This window comes from Anguilla anguilla, chromosome 14 (assembly GCF_013347855.1).
Source record: "Anguilla anguilla isolate fAngAng1 chromosome 14, fAngAng1.pri, whole genome shotgun sequence".
Lineage (NCBI taxonomy): Eukaryota > Metazoa > Chordata > Actinopteri > Anguilliformes > Anguillidae > Anguilla > Anguilla anguilla.
The window spans coordinates 28,971,289-28,987,785 of NC_049214.1; the positions used below are offsets into that span (position 1 = coordinate 28,971,289).

Sequence of the window (16,497 nt, forward strand, 5' to 3'; positions counted from 1 at the left end):
GTGTACCCAGTTTGTAGAAAGCATGGCGATTTGGTTGGTAAATGCATGCGTTGGCAGGTGTGTAAATGGCGTGATTGTGTCAGTGTGCTCGTAAATGTGTGTAAACGCGAGCGCTCCCCCTCCTGCGTGCGCAGCTGCTCAGCCGACGCAACGCCCTTCACGAGCGCGCGCAGACCCGCCGCCTGGCCCTGGACGACTCCTTCCACCTGCAGCAGTTCTTCCGCGACTCGGACGAGCTCAAGAGCTGGATCAACGAGAAGATGAAGACCGCCACCGATGAGGCCTACAAGGTGTGTGTGGGGGTGTGGGGGGGTGGGGGGGGGGGGGGGGAGAGTGTGTGGGGCGGGGGGAGAGAGATGTGTCCTGTATCTCACCGATTCCATACCTACTGTTTGTCGTACTAATAAAGCTGTATTTGAATGAAAGGGAGAGCGAGTTTATATTCCTTTAGTCATCAAATAGAGGACATGGAATCTGCACACCGATGGTGACCTGACTACACATGTTAGATGGCTGAACGTAAATTCTACTGATTCAAGAAAAGAAAGAAATGAAAATTGTGCAGGATTTGTATAGAGGAAACTGAATCGGCACAATGGTGATTTGTTAATTGTACTGTAGTTTCTGCTTATTTTATTCTAGTCTCTGCTTGCACTTGTGTGCTTTGTTTTGTCACTTAGAGTAAGATGGTTTAGTAAATATTATGTCTTGTAACGATTGCCAGATAGCTGAATTGTGTTTATGGAATTATGAGCTGACCTGTACATGACTTTTATCCATAAGAACTCAATAGAAATATATATTGGCATTCATAGACTTGAGTGAAGTTATTTTGTTGATATTTGCCTCTAGAATGAACTTGTTCGTTCCATTTACACCTACCATACTTGACCTTTGACCCTTCTCGGTTCCAGGACCCCTCAAATCTGCAGGGCAAAGTGCAGAAGCACCAGGCCTTCGAGGCCGAGCTCTCGGCCAATCAGAGCCGCATCGACGCCCTGCAGAAGTCGGGTCAGGAGCTGAAGGACCGGAAGCACTACGCCTCGGGCGAGGTCTCTGCCCGCATGGACGAGGTCGCCTCGCAGTGGAAGAAGCTTCTGGAAGCCACCGAACTGAAAGGTGAAATTGGGAAAATGCAATGTCATTGAGGGAATTTATACGAAACCTGCAAAAAAAAAAAAACAGTCTTTCAAAACACTTATCAATCTCGGTGCCACCAGATCTGGGTCAATTACTTAACTTCAAAATAGTTTTTAAATGGTCTTTTTAATTTTAATTAGGATAAAACTCCTGACCTTTATTTTAATGAGGTGTGTATTTTCAGGAGTATTTAGAACTGAAATTTTCATGCACTTGTGATGTTTTCGTTTCATAACAGTTTTCATTGAAAAGTCTTGGGGAACTGTAGGTATTCGCACCTATTGATGGAATCTAGAGTTAAAGCATTTCTCATACGTGTTTGACCCAGGTCTGAGTAGCAGTGTGCCATTTGATCTCAGACTATAAGGAACATTTTTTATACGGTATCAAGATTGAATAGGATTTAATAATAGGGAAGACTAGTTTTAATGAAAAGCAGATTATGACGCATGTACCCCCCCTCCTCTCCCCTCCCCTCCCCCAGGAATCAAGCTGCGTGAGGCCAACCAGCAGCAGCAGTTCAACCGCAACGTGGAGGACATCGAGCTGTGGCTGTACGAGGTCGAAGGTCACCTGGCGTCCGACGACTTCGGCAAGGACCTGACCAGCGTGCAGAACCTGCAGAAGAAGCACGCCCTGCTGGAGGCCGACATCGCCGCTCACCAGGTAAGCCCCGCCCACCAGCCCCGCCCCAACTGCGTGCCCGCCCAAATCTCTACGCCTTCTACTCACTTATAGCCAGGTAAATCCTGCCCCCAACCCCATCTGCCTTGTTCTAACTCCCACACCTACCCCTCCTGCCCCCTAGCTTCAATACCCAAAGCATACCCCCCGCCCTTAATTATTCATGTATATCAGCATCATGTGCCTGCCCCTACCACCTCTCTCATTAATTATCCATTTATATCTGTGTCAGTAATAATGTCATTAGTGCCAGTTTACATGGCCATATCTGGCAATGCTGCTTTCAGCGGCCAAACTTCATACTGCAGGTGACTTCACAGAGTTACACAGTTCTGTTTATCTGTGTCTGTCATTTGTTTCTGCAGTTCACTTTACATTCAGTAGTCTTTAGTCGTATATAAGAATTTCTGAGTGTGTATTTGACTGTAAAGCAGAGAGATGGACACACACACACACACACACACACAGACATGCACACACACACACACACACACACGCACACACGCACACTCACACACACTCCCTTTCTCTTCTTAGGACCGCATAGACGGGATCAGCATCCAGGCTCGGCAGTTCCAGGAGGCGGGGCACTTTGACGTGGAGAACATCCGGAAGAAGCAGGAGGCTCTGCTGGCCCGCTACGAGGCGCTGAAGGAGCCCATGGCCGCCCGCAAGCAGAAGCTCTCCGATTCGCTGCGGCTGCAGCAGCTGTTCCGCGACGTCGAGGACGAGGAGACCTGGATCAGGGAGAAGGAGCCAATCACGGCGTCCACCAACAGAGGTCAGCGTTTCTCTGTCTGTGTGTGTGTCTGTCTGTGCATGTGTACATGTGTGTGTATGTGTGTGAGTTTGTGTGAATTTGTGCTTGTATATTTGGAGTGTTTTATCATGGTGTGTGTGCATCCCGGAGATGGTTGGTAGTAGCACTGTGTTGAGTAGCGCTCTGGTTTCCCCGTTGACCACAGTTACTACTGATGAAATAAACTCTCTCTCGCGCTCTCTCCCTCAGGGAAGGATCTGATTGGTGTGCAGAATCTGCTGAAGAAGCACCAGGCGCTGCAGGCGGAGATCGCGGGCCACGAGTCGCGGATCAAGGCCGTCACGCAGAAGGGCCAGGCCATGGTGGAGGAAGGTGCTCCGGAACTTTCCGCTGCTTTCTGTCGCTAGGCAGCAGGGTTTCCACCTTGCTGGAAATCACTGTGCAACATTGTGCTTATGCTGTCTAACTTGGCTTGTGCTTGGAGGCAAGGATTCATAGTAACAAGCACAGTAGAATCTCAGTGTTAAACTGACTGGTCATCTGCATTTGTATGACATCAGGCTTCAGGCTTCAGGCTTCTTATTAATGATGCTAAAAAATGGAAAACCATCATATGCGTTATTCTTACTCACTGTGTGTTACATTTGTGTGTGTGCGCGCTCATGTGTGTGTGTGTGTGTGTGTGTGTGTGTGTGTGTGTGCGTGCGTATCCCAGGCCACTTTGCGGCGGAGGAGGTGAAGGTGAAGCTGGGGGATCTGAGCGGGCGCTGGGAGGCGCTGAAGCGGCGGGCGGGGCAGCGGCGGCAGGACCTGGAGGACTCCCTGCAGGCGCAGCAGTACTTCGCCGACGCCAACGAGGCCGAGTCCTGGATGAGGGAGAAGGAGCCCATCGTGGGGAGCGCCGACTACGGCAAGGACGAGGACTCCGCCGAGGTGAGGGGGTGGGGGTGGGGTGGGGGGGGGGGGGGGGGGGGGGGGAGTGAGGGCACGACGATGACGGAGATGATGGTGATGATGATGATGATGAAGGTGATGGTAATGGTAGTTATGATGATGATGATGATGACGAAGGTGATGGTAATGGTGGTTATGGTGATGAAGGTGATGGTAATGGTAGTGATGATGATGATGATGATGATGATGAAGGTGATGGTAATGGTGGTTATGGTGATGAAGGTGATGGTAATGGTAGTGATGATGATGATGATGATGAAGGTGATGGTAATGGTGGTTATGGTGATGAAGGTGATGGTAATGGTAGTTATGATGATGATGATGAAGGTGATGGTAATGGTGGTTATGGTGATGAAGGTGATGGTAATGGTAGTTATGATGATGATGATGATGATGAAGGTGATGATAATGGCGGTTATGGGAAGCTGTTTGTTTCGACCACATCTCTTGATCTGCGTCAAGCGGTTAAAAGCATGAACTTAGTGCTTCTGTGATATTCCAAAGTGGCTGATCGCACTCCCTCCTCTTCCACCCTCCTCTTCCTTGCCTCACAGGCCCTGCTGAAGAAGCACGAGGCCCTGATGTCTGATCTGATCGCGTACGGCAGCAGCATCCAGGCCCTGAAGGACCAGGCCCAGGCCTGCAGGGTGAGTCCCACTCGTGTGCCACCGACGCTGGGTCACAGCATCACTGGGGGCCCAGGAGGCGTGTAGGCCTGTAGGGGTGCAGGGTTCCACCAAACTCACGCTGGCTCAGGTAACGCATGGGGTGGGTGGGGGCTCTGGAAATAAAGGAGCAAATAGAGAATTTCAGGAAGTTTGAATGCAAGAAGATTGTTGGTTAAGTTCACAGTAGGGGCACTGCAGTTGTATCTATTGATGTGACATTATGTACATTTGTGTGAAAATGTGTGAACTGGCAGTTGTTGCCTTCCAGCAGGGCTCTGAGCTTGTGTGTAAATTCATTTTAAATGTGTGTAAATTAATTTTAAATGTGTGTAAATGGGTTATAAATGTGTGTAAATGTTTGTAAACGTGGACTTTCCCAACAGCAACAAGTGGCCCCGACGGACGATGAGACGGGAAAGGAGCTGGTCCTGGCTCTGTATGACTATCAGGAGAAGAGTCCCCGCGAGGTCACCATGAAGAAGGGAGACGTCCTCACGCTGCTCAACAGCACCAACAAGGTACCTTCTACTCTCTCTCTCTCTCTCACACACACACACACGGGCACACACACACACATACGCATGAAAGCATGTACACATACAAATACAAAAAGTGGAAATGAACTTCCTGACAGATGTGTTTGTTCTGATTGGGCTGTGACTTAGGTGTGTTCTGATTGGGCTATGACAGAGGCGTGTTTGTTCTGATTGGGCTGTGACAGAGGCGTGTTTGTTCTGATTGGGCTGTGACAGAGGCGTGTTTGTTCTGATTGGGCTGTGACGGAGGCATGTTTGTTCTAATTGGGCTATGACAGAGGCGTGTTTGTTCTGATTGGGCTGTGACAGAGGTGTGTTTGTTCTGATTGGGCTATGACAGAGGCGTGTTTGTTCTGATTGGGCTGTGACAGAGGTGTGTTTGTTCTGACTGGGCTGTGACGGAGGTGTGTTTGTTCTGATTGGGCTGTGACGGAGGCGTGTTTGTTCTGATTGGGCTATGACAGAGGTGTGTTTGTTCTGATTGGGCTGTGACGGAGGCGTGTTTGTTCTGATTGGGCTATGACAGAGGCGTGTCTTCTCTCTGCTCTTCAGGACTGGTGGAAGGTGGAGGTGAATGATCGGCAGGGCTTCGTCCCAGCGGCCTACGTCAGGAAGCTGGACCCCGCCCAGTCCTCATCGCGGGATAACCTTCTGGATGAGCAGGGCAGCATCTCCGCTCGACAGGAGCAGATCGAGAGCCAGTAAGAGACCCAGCTCCATTGACAGACATGCTTACTGTCCAATCAGGGCTCTCTGCTCAGCTGACAGGGCTGTTTTTCCAGCTGCCTAACACAGTTTCCCTCTAACCCTTTGCGGTTGTTCTTTTCCTCTGATCAACTAACAGCTTTCTTTCCTTCCTCTCTTTCTCTCTCATTTGTTCTCTCTTCATCTTTTTGTCTCAAACTCTTTTTCATTCTCACCCTCTCATTCCCTCTCTTTCTCTCTCCCCTTCTATATTTCCCTCTCTCCTTCTCCCTCTATGCCTCCCTCTCTTGTTTTCTGGCTTTCACTCTCCCCCCTCCCCCACCTCGTGTGCTCTCCCTTTCTCTCCCTCTCTCGCTCTCTCTCTCTGTCCCCTGTGTGTGTCGGCTGTCATTGCTGCACTCTTGCGTCTGCGTCTGCGTCTGCGTCTGCGTCTGCGTCTTGCGTCTGCGTCTGCGTCTTGCGTCTGCGTCTGCGCAGGTCTCAGGTGAAGGTGGAGTGCAGCGTGTCTGCGCGTATGTCACAGGTGGAGGAACTGTGAGTATAGGACACTGCCAATCATCTCCCTCCATGCAGTTCTGCAGCCAATCATCTCTGTCCATCCAGCTCTGCAGCCTCCCTGGGGGTGGTGCCGTGATTGGCAGAACGCTTGCTAGCCAGACCAAACCCCACCCCCTCCCCCAATCGCATCTTCATTGCTTTCCTTTGGCCATCACAGACACCATAGCCTGCAGTTCACATGCGACTGTGACCACGAGTGTGGTTTGTGGTTTGCGGTTTCAGGTTAGAACCATGGTTGTGACCATTGTTATTTTATGTCCTGCGCTACTGTGGTTACCCATTTTTTTGGGTCATTTCAGACCGATGCTACATTTTACCCTGGGTTTAGCATCACCACAGATTCTATAAGCCCACCAGACACTGGGCTCTGTTTTTTTTTTGACTGGAAAGTTCTTTCTCCCTGCCATTGAAACCAGAACATTCCATTTGCTGCACATTCATTAAGGGGAGTGGCTAAGTACAGTACTGTGGCTGTGAATGTTCTTGATGAAAGTAACAGGAGCCGAGTGTCTGGTTAGCCGATACTGTTGGTAGCATCACTGTCCATTTGCTGCATGTGCATATCTGTAACCTTTACATGACCTTTTGGGAAATGAGCCAGATCTCTGATTGGTTCAAATGACTTGTTGATGCATGTGTGCATGTGCATGTGTGGCAGATGCACTGGTTCTCAGTGTTCACAAAGCCTGACTCTCCCATGTCTGCCCCCCCCCCCCCCCCACAGGTATGGCAACATACTGGAGGTCGGAGAGAAGCGCAAGAACGTTCTGGAGAACAGCTGCAAGAAGTTCATGCTGTTCCGTGAGTCTAACGAGCTGCAGCAGTGGATTAATGAGAAGGAGGGCGCACTGACTAATGAGGAGATGGGGTCCGATCTGGAGCAGGTGGAGGTGCTGCAGAAGAAGTTTGACGACTTCCAGAAGGTACGGGGGGGGGTCTAACGGGAGGCTGCAGAATCTTCGACATTTCTGTGTTGTGTGTGTACTGAGAGGAAGGTGTTGTGTGCCTGGCTGTGATTGGCTGTTTTATGTGTATTCTTGGTTGTGATTGGCTGTATTTTCATGCTCATGTGTTTTTCCGTGTGCTGTTGTAACACGCTCAGGACCTCAAGGCTAACGAGTCGCGTTTGAAGGACATCAACAAGGTGGCGTCGGAGCTGGACTCTGTGGGGTTAATGGCAGAGGAGGCCCCCACGCAGGCACAGGTGAAGGGCTGGGGCTGCTCCGGGGGGGGGGGGGGGGGGGGGGGGGGGGGGGGGGGGGGGGGGCAGCGATTCCCCAGAGAACGACTCTGTGCTTCAGAGGAGAGCACGTACTATTAGGGCTTAATGTATGTAATGTTCTCGGAAGGGTCAGAAAAGAAGTGTTGAGCACACAGCAAGTTATGAGAAAATGTTAAATGTGTAAAATAAGTTTCATTGTGTCTGATATGTTTACTTTAACAGTAGCACTGTCATAGAGCTCACAGCATCAAAATTGAGCTTTACTGAGCTACCTTTATACTGTACCGTTATTTAATTCATTTTATTTACTTTATTTTATTTTAATATCATACAGGTACATATATTTCCCTCTCCCACATACAGTCCCACTCCCACATACATTGTGTATATACTTATGTATAGTTACTTACATAGAACATTAACTGTTTTATTGTGAGAATGGCATGATATTGTAATGCCCAAGTCCTTCCTCGGGATCAATAAAGTTATCTGTATCAAAACACTTTTGATCCTCCTCCCACCCCTCTTAGCACCAGGAGGCGCTGGGCTCGGCTCCTGGATCAGTGAAAGTGAGACACTTTGCCTTTCTCCTGCCTGATTGAACCGCATGCCGCACTGTTCCAGGATCAGTCTTTGCTTCCTTTGTCCCCCGTCTCCGAGTTCTAATCCCGCCCCTCCATCCCTCCCTCGGTTCTCTCTGCAGGATGAAGCGGACTCCAAAACCGCATCGCCGTGGAAGGTAAGGACCTCGCCCGGCTCTTACCTGCAAACACCTGGAGATAGACTAGGAACCGCTGTCCAAATACTTAGGGACTGTACTGTAGCGGACTGCGTTTGATCTCACAGGCCTGTAATGGGGCCTGCTCTTTACCTGACACAGAGACTCATTTCCATGGCCTGTCTCTTCCACTCTCCTCCCTCTTCTCCTCTTTTCACCACCCTCTAGTCGATTCGCTTGGTAGTGCAAACAACGGCCACCTTTAATAGCATCAAGGTAAGACTTTCCCCCCTCACCTGTGTACCTGCGTACACCGGGTCCTTGTCTCTCACCTGCGTATCCTGCATACTCTCCTCTCACATGCGTACCTGTGTACCTGCATATACCGGGGCTGTGTCTCTTACACATGTACCTGTGTGACTGTGTACCCTGGGTTCCTGCCTCTTACCTGCATGGCAATTTCATCATGTTTGCAAGAACAAACAGGCTGCCTAAAACCGGAAGTCTTATTGTGGCTAGCTTCATAGAGCTTTGGGTAGCCTGCCTGTGAGTTTGTTCTTTGGTCATCCATGTTTAAAAATGTTTGGTATCGAGCTTATAGCAAAATAGCAAAAGTTGATAGGAAAAATATTGGCGACTAAATTTGACAAAATCTTTGCTTATTTGCTTTTTCTAAGTACCCGGAAGTGCGTTAAAGAAAACTGAGGTTGAATTGTAAGAACTGAATTTAAAAAGTGTATTGGACTCAAATTTTTAACTTCAACTTAATAGTGAAAATTGAGTGAAATTAGGACTGAATTCAATTTCAAACGATTACCTTCAATTTTGAATAGTGTAATACAAATGAATGAAAATTCAATTTTTTAAATACAATAATTCATTTTAAACGTTACAAATTCTAATTATTGCAATACAAATTGAAGTTATACAATTCTAATTCAATTTCTGCTACCACTCATTTCTGTCCAAGTCGTTCTCCTGTCATTGTGTTCATCTGTGTCCACAACTGATCACATCACTGTGTGGTCAGTTTTTTCTCAAAATTGTTTACAAATGATAACCTATTTTTGGCTGAGACAAGCTTGCAAACTTTTGTGAAGAAGTAAAAGTATAAAGATCTTCTTAACATCAGAAACGGATAACAGATTGATTATTGATTAATTATTGATTGGTAATTCTGAGCCAGGTTGCCGGAGGACAAGATTTTTGGTCTCTGCAGAGAATGTGTAGAAAAATGTGTGTATCACCTTCATTTATTTATTTTCTGTATATTTTATTATCATTAATTCATGAAATTGTATATTTGCACATCTTACTTCCATAGCTTCTTGTCCATGTCCTGCCATATGATGTCATCACAAAGCGCATCCTTATTTAACCAGCAGGAACCCCACCTCTCTCCCCATAGTCTGTCTGACTGGCCTAACTTGCATGTGTGAATAACAACATAAATATAACATTCTGTATCCTACTCAGTAAGATTGCGTTCCACAAACGGCATCCCTGTTATTGGCTAAAGCCTGAGAGCTGTCCTCTGATTGGTGGGAATGTTGCTGTGCTGTTTGGCAGGAGCTGAATAACCGCTGGAGGTCTCTGCAGCAGCTGGCTGAGGAGAGGAGCAACCTGCTGGGGAGCGCACATGAGGTGCAGCGATTCCACAGGTATGCACACCTGTACTCACACCTGCATGCCTGTACACAGGTACTCACACCTGTACGCCTGTACACAGGTACTCACACCTGTACACACCTGTATGCCAGTACACAGGTACTCACACCTGTACACACCTGTATGCCTGCACACAGGTACTCACACCTGTACACACCTGTATGCCTGTACTCAGGTACTCACACCTGTACACACCTGTATGCCTGTACACAGGTACTCACACCTGTACACACACCTGTATGCCTGTACACAGGTACTCACACCTGTACACACCTGTATGCCTGTACACAGGTACTCACACCTGTACACACCTGTATGCCTGTACACAGGTACTCACACCTGTACACACCTGTATGCCTGCACACAGGTACTCACACCTGTACACACACCCGTTTGCCTGCACACAGGTACTCACACCTGTACACACACCTGTATGCCTGTACACAGGTACTCACACCTGTACACACCTGTATGCCTGCACACAGGTACTCACACCTGTACACACACCCGTTTGCCTGTACACAGGTACTCACACCTGTACACACACCTGTATGCCTGTACACAGGTACTCACACCTGTACACACCTGTATGCCTGTACACAGGTACTCACACCTGTACACACCTGTATGCCTGTACACAGGGTACTCACACCTGTACACACCTGTATGCCTGTACACAGGTACTCACACCTGTACACACACCTGTATGCCTGTACACAGGTACTCACACCTGTACACACCTGTATGCCTGTACACAGGTATGCACACCTGTACACACACCTGTATGCCTGTACACAGGTACTCACACCTGTACACACACCTGTATGCCTGTACACAGGTACTCACACCTGTACACACACCTGCATGCCTGTACACAGGTACTCACACCTATACACACACCTGAACACAGGGGCTCACACCTGTATATACACCTGTTTGCCTGTACACAGGTGCTCACACCTGTACACACCTTTATGCCTGTACACAGATATATATATACACACACACGCACACTCACACACGTAAATGCATTCCGATGTTCTGTGCTCCTCTCTTCTCCATAGGGACGCAGATGAAACTAAAGAGTGGATCGAGGAGAAGAACCAGGCCTTGAACACGGACAACTACGGCCATGACCTAGCGAGCGTTCAGGCGCTGCAGCGTAAGCACGAGGGCTTCGAGAGGGACCTGGCAGCCCTGGGAGACAAGGTGAGCACCTGCACACCTGGCTGGCGCCCGGCAACAGGCAGGTTAAGAAAGAAAAGCAGGAGTGTTTGGGTGTGGTCACCACCCCTGTTCTTACCCCGCCCCCCCTTCTTCAGGTGAAGTCCCTGGGCGAGATGGCGGAGCGTCTCATGCAGTCCCACCCGGAGGCCGCTGATGACATCACAGAGAAGCGCAGCGAGCTGAACACGGCCTGGACCAGCCTGGTGGGGCGTGCCGACCAGCGCAAGGAGAGGCTGGGGAACTCGCACGACCTGCAGCGCTTCCTCAGCGACTTCAGGTACAGAGAGAGAGAGAGAGAGAGAGAGAGAGAGGGGGGGAGAGAGAGAGAGAGGTTAGCCTGATGTTATGTGTCAAATTTAAAATGTTCTGTGTGTACTCAGGTTCTCTTTGTCTAATATTACATTTGTGACAGATATGCAATTATAGAGGAAATCAGGAAGGGGGCAAATGCTTTTTCACAACATGGCTGGTGAATCTCTGGGAGTTACGTGTGTGTGTGTGTGTGTGCCCCCCCCCCCCACAGGGATCTGATGTCCTGGATTAATGGCATCAGAGGCCTGGTGTCCTCAGAGGAGCTGGCCAAGGATGTGACTGGAGCTGAGGCTCTACTGGAGAGACACCAGGTACAGCCCCCTCAGGCCCCGCCCCCAACACTCAGCCCCACCCCCAAAACACAACCCCGCCCCCAAAACACAGCCCCGCCCCCAAGACCAAGCCCCACCCACAGTACAGACCTATAATCACATTTGTAGGTCTGACCCATGATTAGTTAGTTATTTTACCACATTAAATTAATTTAATTTCATATGGTCAAGGTCAAAACTTCTCAGCCCTGACATTTACTGCACCCACAATGCACCCTGAGCTCTTCCTGTTCCTGTTCTCCCAGGAGCACCGTACGGAGATCGACGCGCGTGCCGGGACGTTCCAGGCCTTCGAGCAGTACGGACAGCAGCTGCTGGGGCGGGGCCACTACGCCAGCCCGGAGATCCAGCAGCAGCTGCAGGCGCTGGACCAGGAGCGGGCGGGGCTGGAGAAGGCCTGGGCCCAACGCCGGGTCATGCTGGAGCAGTGCCTGCAGCTACAGGTGAGCCTGGCGCCATGACAACTAGCACTCACACGCACACAGACACACACATACATACACACACACACACACATACACACACAGACACACGTGCATACACACACATGCACAGACACAGACACGCACAAACACACATGCATACACACTCAGGTGTACACACACACACACACATGTACAGACACATGCATACACACACAGGCTTATGTATATACACAATATATATGGAGACACACACTCTGACATACACATACACAGACACGTCATACACACACACACAGGTGCACACATACACATTATAAGTAAACCCACGCTCACAGTAAGAAGAGTTTGACCTGTTAACCCCTCCCCTCCCTGCTCTTTCCCTGCTGCAGCTGTTTAACAGGGACTGCGAGCAGGCGGAGATCTGGATGGCTGCTCGCGAGGCCTTCCTGGCCAGCGACGATAAGGGCGACTCGCTGGACAGCGTGGAGGCGCTCATCAAGAAGCACGAGGACTTCGACAAGGCCATCAATGTGCAGGTGCTGACCCGCTGACCACTCCTCCCTCTGACCCCCTCCTACACCTGACCCCTCCCACGTCTGATCCTTCCCATTGACCTCTCCCACTGACCACTCTACACCTGACCCCTGCCCCAGCATAGGCCATCAACACACAAGAAAAGCACATCTGACCTCTCCCCCAGATCCTGACCCCTGCAACTTGACCTCTCCCAGTGTGTGTGACGTGCGTGTGCACGTGCGTGTGCGTGTTTGCTGACTGATTAATCCGTCTCTCCTCCCTGCCATCTGGTGCTTCAGGAGGAGAAGATCGCCGCGCTGCAGTCGTTTGCTGATCAGCTGATCAGCGCCAACCACTACGCCAAACCCGACATCTCCAACCGCCGCAACCAGGTCCTGGACAGGTGAGCAGCCATGCCAGCTTATTGGCTTGATTATGTAATTAGTCCTAAGATTACACCAACTGACGTTTTAGCTACATTTCCCGATGCCTGAATTACAGCCTGAGACTGTTCTTATGTCCCTATATGAATCGTTTTACTGTGATGTAATCTTTGCATGAATCAGTGTTGGTGCATACAACCAATTAGCTCATCTAGCTCAGGGTAATTGCATACAGACCAGCCCTCCAGCGCTAGAGTTGCCCCCCTCCCCCCGGCCCCTAAAGAGCGTTTGTTTCGGGGGGCGGGGCAGGTGGAGGCGGCTGAAGGCCCAGATGATCGAGAAGCGCTCCAAGCTGGGCGAGTCGCAGACCCTGCAGCAGTTCAGCCGCGACGTGGACGAGATCGAGGCCTGGATCAGCGAGAAGCTGCAGACCGCCAGCGACGAGTCCTACAAGGACCCCACCAACATCCAGGTACCGGCCACGCCCACATCCCCGTCTGGCCACGCCCACATCCCCGCCTGACCACGCCCACATCCCTGCCTGACCACGCCCACGGCTCCGCCTGGCCACGCCCACAGCCCCGCCTGGCCATGCTCACCCAGGGCTGTCAGCACCAACTGACTATAATGTGTCCCCTTCTTAGAACAAATTCAAGCATTGTGCTCTCAGGATAATTCTGGTTATTTGTCACGTTTTTTGGTTATCTAACCGGGTTGGGTTGGGACTCAATGCCACAATGACTCAGTCAATTCATTGCAGAGCAACTGAAATTAAATGAATGATTTGTAAAACTGAATGGACTTGGTCTTAACTGTGATAACTTTAGCTGAATATTTTTTGGCTGTGTTATTTGGGTTTTAGCTGTAAAAAAAAACAATATGGTTTGGTTTTATATATATTTTCCCCCGTCTTAAATCATTTGGATTTTAAATGACTTGTGAGATTGTGAAAAAGCAGAAGTTTTCCCCCCACTATACTCTGACCCCCCTGTCTCTGCTGTCTGTTCCCAGTTGTCCAAACTGCTGGTAAGTTGAGGAGCAGCGTCCGAGCTAACGTGCGTGTGCGTGTGCGTGTCTTCGCTGTGTCAGTGGACATGCCTGCCTGTCTGTCCGTCCCGTGTTGGTGTGCACATACACACGCGTGTGCTCGCTTCCCCTCCTTATTTAACGCTCGTGTGTTTATGCGCAGACATGTAGATGTACATCAAGCTTTGTGTGCGAGTGTAGTGATGTCATGCATGAGAAAATGTCCGTTACGTTGCTGAGTGTTGCGATTTTTTTTTTCTTTTCTTTATTTATTTGACTGTTGACTGCCTGAGTGTAATGATCTTTATTTTAAGCTTGGTCCACAGACTGAGCTCACAGAGAAAGCTACATTGTGGTTTTGTGGGAAACTTTTTTTGCCATTATTTGTAGACTTACAATCACACAATTACTGTTCCATTGTAATTACAACAATAATAATAAAACAATTTATTCACCATGAATGGTACAGTGTACAACATTATAGCTGTCCTAGAAGTTAGGTCTATATATAATGCATTGCAGCTGTAATATGAGCTGACTATGTGCATAAAGCATTATAGCTGCCCTATGAGCTGGCTCTGTGTATAAAGCATTATAGCTGCCCTATGAGCTGGCTCTGTGTATAAAGCATTATAACTGTCCTGTGAGCTGGCTCTGTATATAAAGCATTATAGCTGCTCTATGAGCTGGCTCTGTGTATAAAGCATTATAGCTGCCCTATGAGCTGGCTCTGTGTATAAAGCATTATAGCTGCCCTATGAACTGGCTCTGTGTGTAAAGCATTATAGCTGCCCTATGAGCTGGCTCTGTGTATAAAGCATTATAGCTGCCCTATGAGCTGGCTCTGTGTGTAAAGCATTATAGCTGCCCTATGAGCTGGCTCTGTGTGTAAAGCATTATAGCTGCCCTATGAGCTGGCTCTGTGTGTAAAGCATTATAGCTGCCCTATGAGCTGGCTCTGTGTATAAAGCATTATAGCTGCCCTATGAGCTGGCTCTGTGTGTAAAGCATTATAGCTGCCCTATGAGCTGGCTCTGTGTGTAAGGCATTATAGCTGCCCTATGAGCTGGCTCTGTGTGTAAAGCATTATAGCTGCCCTATGAGCTGGCTCTGTGTGTAAAGCATTATAGCTGCCCTATGAGCTGGCTCTGTGTATAAAGCATTATAGCTGCCCTATGAGCTGGCTGTGTGTGTAAAGCATTATAGCTGCCCTATGAGCTGGCTCTGTTGTGTGTCTCTGACCTCTCCCTGCTTTGCCACGGCTGTACAGAGTAAACACCAGAAGCACCAGGCCTTCGAGGCTGAGCTCCATGCCAACGCTGACCGCATCCGCGGCGTCATCGACACCGGCAACACTCTCATCCAGAGGGGCGCCTGTGCCGGGAGCGAGGACGCTGTCAAGGTAACGACCCTTGTGTGTGTGTGTGTGTGTGTGTGTGTTAATGTATTACAGCTTGATACAGGGTGTATCTGTGGGCATGACAGTTGAGTTGTATTGTATGCCAGGTGCTATGCTATACACTAACACTGGAAAGTAGCATTGCAATCACTATAAGTGTGGTTTGTGGCTCATCCTGTCTGCAATCAACTGTATTTCTGGCAATTGTACATGTTTGGCAGACAGATACAATTGTATCTGTCTGCCAAACATGGCCTCTTAGCCTGTCCACGGTCTGGTTTGACCATGCGCAGACTATGACCGCAGAGATGCAGTTGTACAGTTGTGCAGTGTTTAAATGTGTGTTTGAGCACTGAAACGGCTGCACTGTGCGTCTCTCTCTCTCTCTCTCTCTCTCTCAGGTGCGTCTCAGTGCTCTGGACGAGCAGTGGCAGTTCCTCGTTCACAAGTCGGCCGAGAAGAGCCAGAAGCTGAAAGAGGCCAACAGACAGCAGAACTTCAACACCGGCATCAAGGACTTCGACTTCTGGCTGTCTGAGGTGACGCCAAAAGAGAAATTGCAAAAAAACAGCGTTACTTATGTTTGTTCCTAATAAATTATTTGAACATAAAATCACCACAGCTGTGCTCACACATGCAGCTTGATACTGGTCAAGAGGAGACAACTGATCCTACAGACATACTGGTTATAATTCAATTGCAGAACTCTGTGTTATACATAGGATGGTATTGGTTAAGTGATGTGATCATTGCAGAATATGTTTTCAGTAACTTACTTTTCACAGTTAGTTATTAATGTGTGTATATTATTTCATTTTTGATTTGGTTAAATAATCTATATACTGTGTTGCTCCCCAAGGGGGAACTTAATAACTTAATGAAATTGTATGCAGTAAGACAGTGAGACAATGCCTTTATTGAGTTGTCCATTTCCTTGATAACTCTTAACACACATTTCATCTGTCACTCACTGAGATGCTGATTCTCTATCTCTACTTCATTCTATGTCTCCATCTCTCTCTTTTCAATTTCTTTCTCCATCTCCCACTTCTTGTTTGTCTCTCTATCCCATCATCTTTGTCTTTTGCTCTCGTTCAATCATTCTCTTCCACCCCCTATACCAGGTGGAGGCTTTGCTTGCATCTGAGGATTATGGGAAGGATTTGGCCTCCGTCAACAATCTGCTGAAGAAGCACCAGCTACTGGAAGCTGACATCTCTGCCCATGAGGTATCCTGCCCCTCCCACATCTCCTCTGGCTCTCA

The 16,497-nt window shown here is 48.9% G+C and overlaps 1 protein-coding gene across 4 annotated transcripts in view; it reads left to right on the top strand.

The window, feature by feature from the left end:
• Window positions 1-16,497, top strand: part of LOC118212769 (spectrin alpha chain, non-erythrocytic 1-like) — a 45,296-nt gene that overhangs the window by 15,418 nt on the left and 13,381 nt on the right. For 3 of the 4 annotated variants that reach the window (XM_035391033.1, XM_035391034.1, XM_035391035.1), the window contains exons 13-39: window positions 135-290; window positions 915-1,119; window positions 1,625-1,806; window positions 2,362-2,605; window positions 2,834-2,956; window positions 3,300-3,517; window positions 4,093-4,185; window positions 4,590-4,724; window positions 5,295-5,443; window positions 5,925-5,981; window positions 6,730-6,928; window positions 7,108-7,209; window positions 7,758-7,796; window positions 7,931-7,966; window positions 8,174-8,221; window positions 9,515-9,606; window positions 10,678-10,822; window positions 10,936-11,117; window positions 11,364-11,463; window positions 11,730-11,927; window positions 12,299-12,445; window positions 12,725-12,828; window positions 13,118-13,280; window positions 13,820-13,834; window positions 15,105-15,236; window positions 15,635-15,772; window positions 16,358-16,462. In XM_035391033.1, the coding sequence (XP_035246924.1) occupies window positions 135-290; window positions 915-1,119; window positions 1,625-1,806; window positions 2,362-2,605; window positions 2,834-2,956; window positions 3,300-3,517; window positions 4,093-4,185; window positions 4,590-4,724; window positions 5,295-5,443; window positions 5,925-5,981; window positions 6,730-6,928; window positions 7,108-7,209; window positions 7,758-7,796; window positions 7,931-7,966; window positions 8,174-8,221; window positions 9,515-9,606; window positions 10,678-10,822; window positions 10,936-11,117; window positions 11,364-11,463; window positions 11,730-11,927; window positions 12,299-12,445; window positions 12,725-12,828; window positions 13,118-13,280; window positions 13,820-13,834; window positions 15,105-15,236; window positions 15,635-15,772; window positions 16,358-16,462 (3,507 nt within the window). The remainder of the gene's footprint in view (window positions 1-134; window positions 291-914; window positions 1,120-1,624; window positions 1,807-2,361; window positions 2,606-2,833; window positions 2,957-3,299; window positions 3,518-4,092; window positions 4,186-4,589; window positions 4,725-5,294; window positions 5,444-5,924; window positions 5,982-6,729; window positions 6,929-7,107; window positions 7,210-7,757; window positions 7,797-7,930; window positions 7,967-8,173; window positions 8,222-9,514; window positions 9,607-10,677; window positions 10,823-10,935; window positions 11,118-11,363; window positions 11,464-11,729; window positions 11,928-12,298; window positions 12,446-12,724; window positions 12,829-13,117; window positions 13,281-13,819; window positions 13,835-15,104; window positions 15,237-15,634; window positions 15,773-16,357; window positions 16,463-16,497) is intronic. The other variant, XM_035391036.1, reaches the window with a different exon arrangement.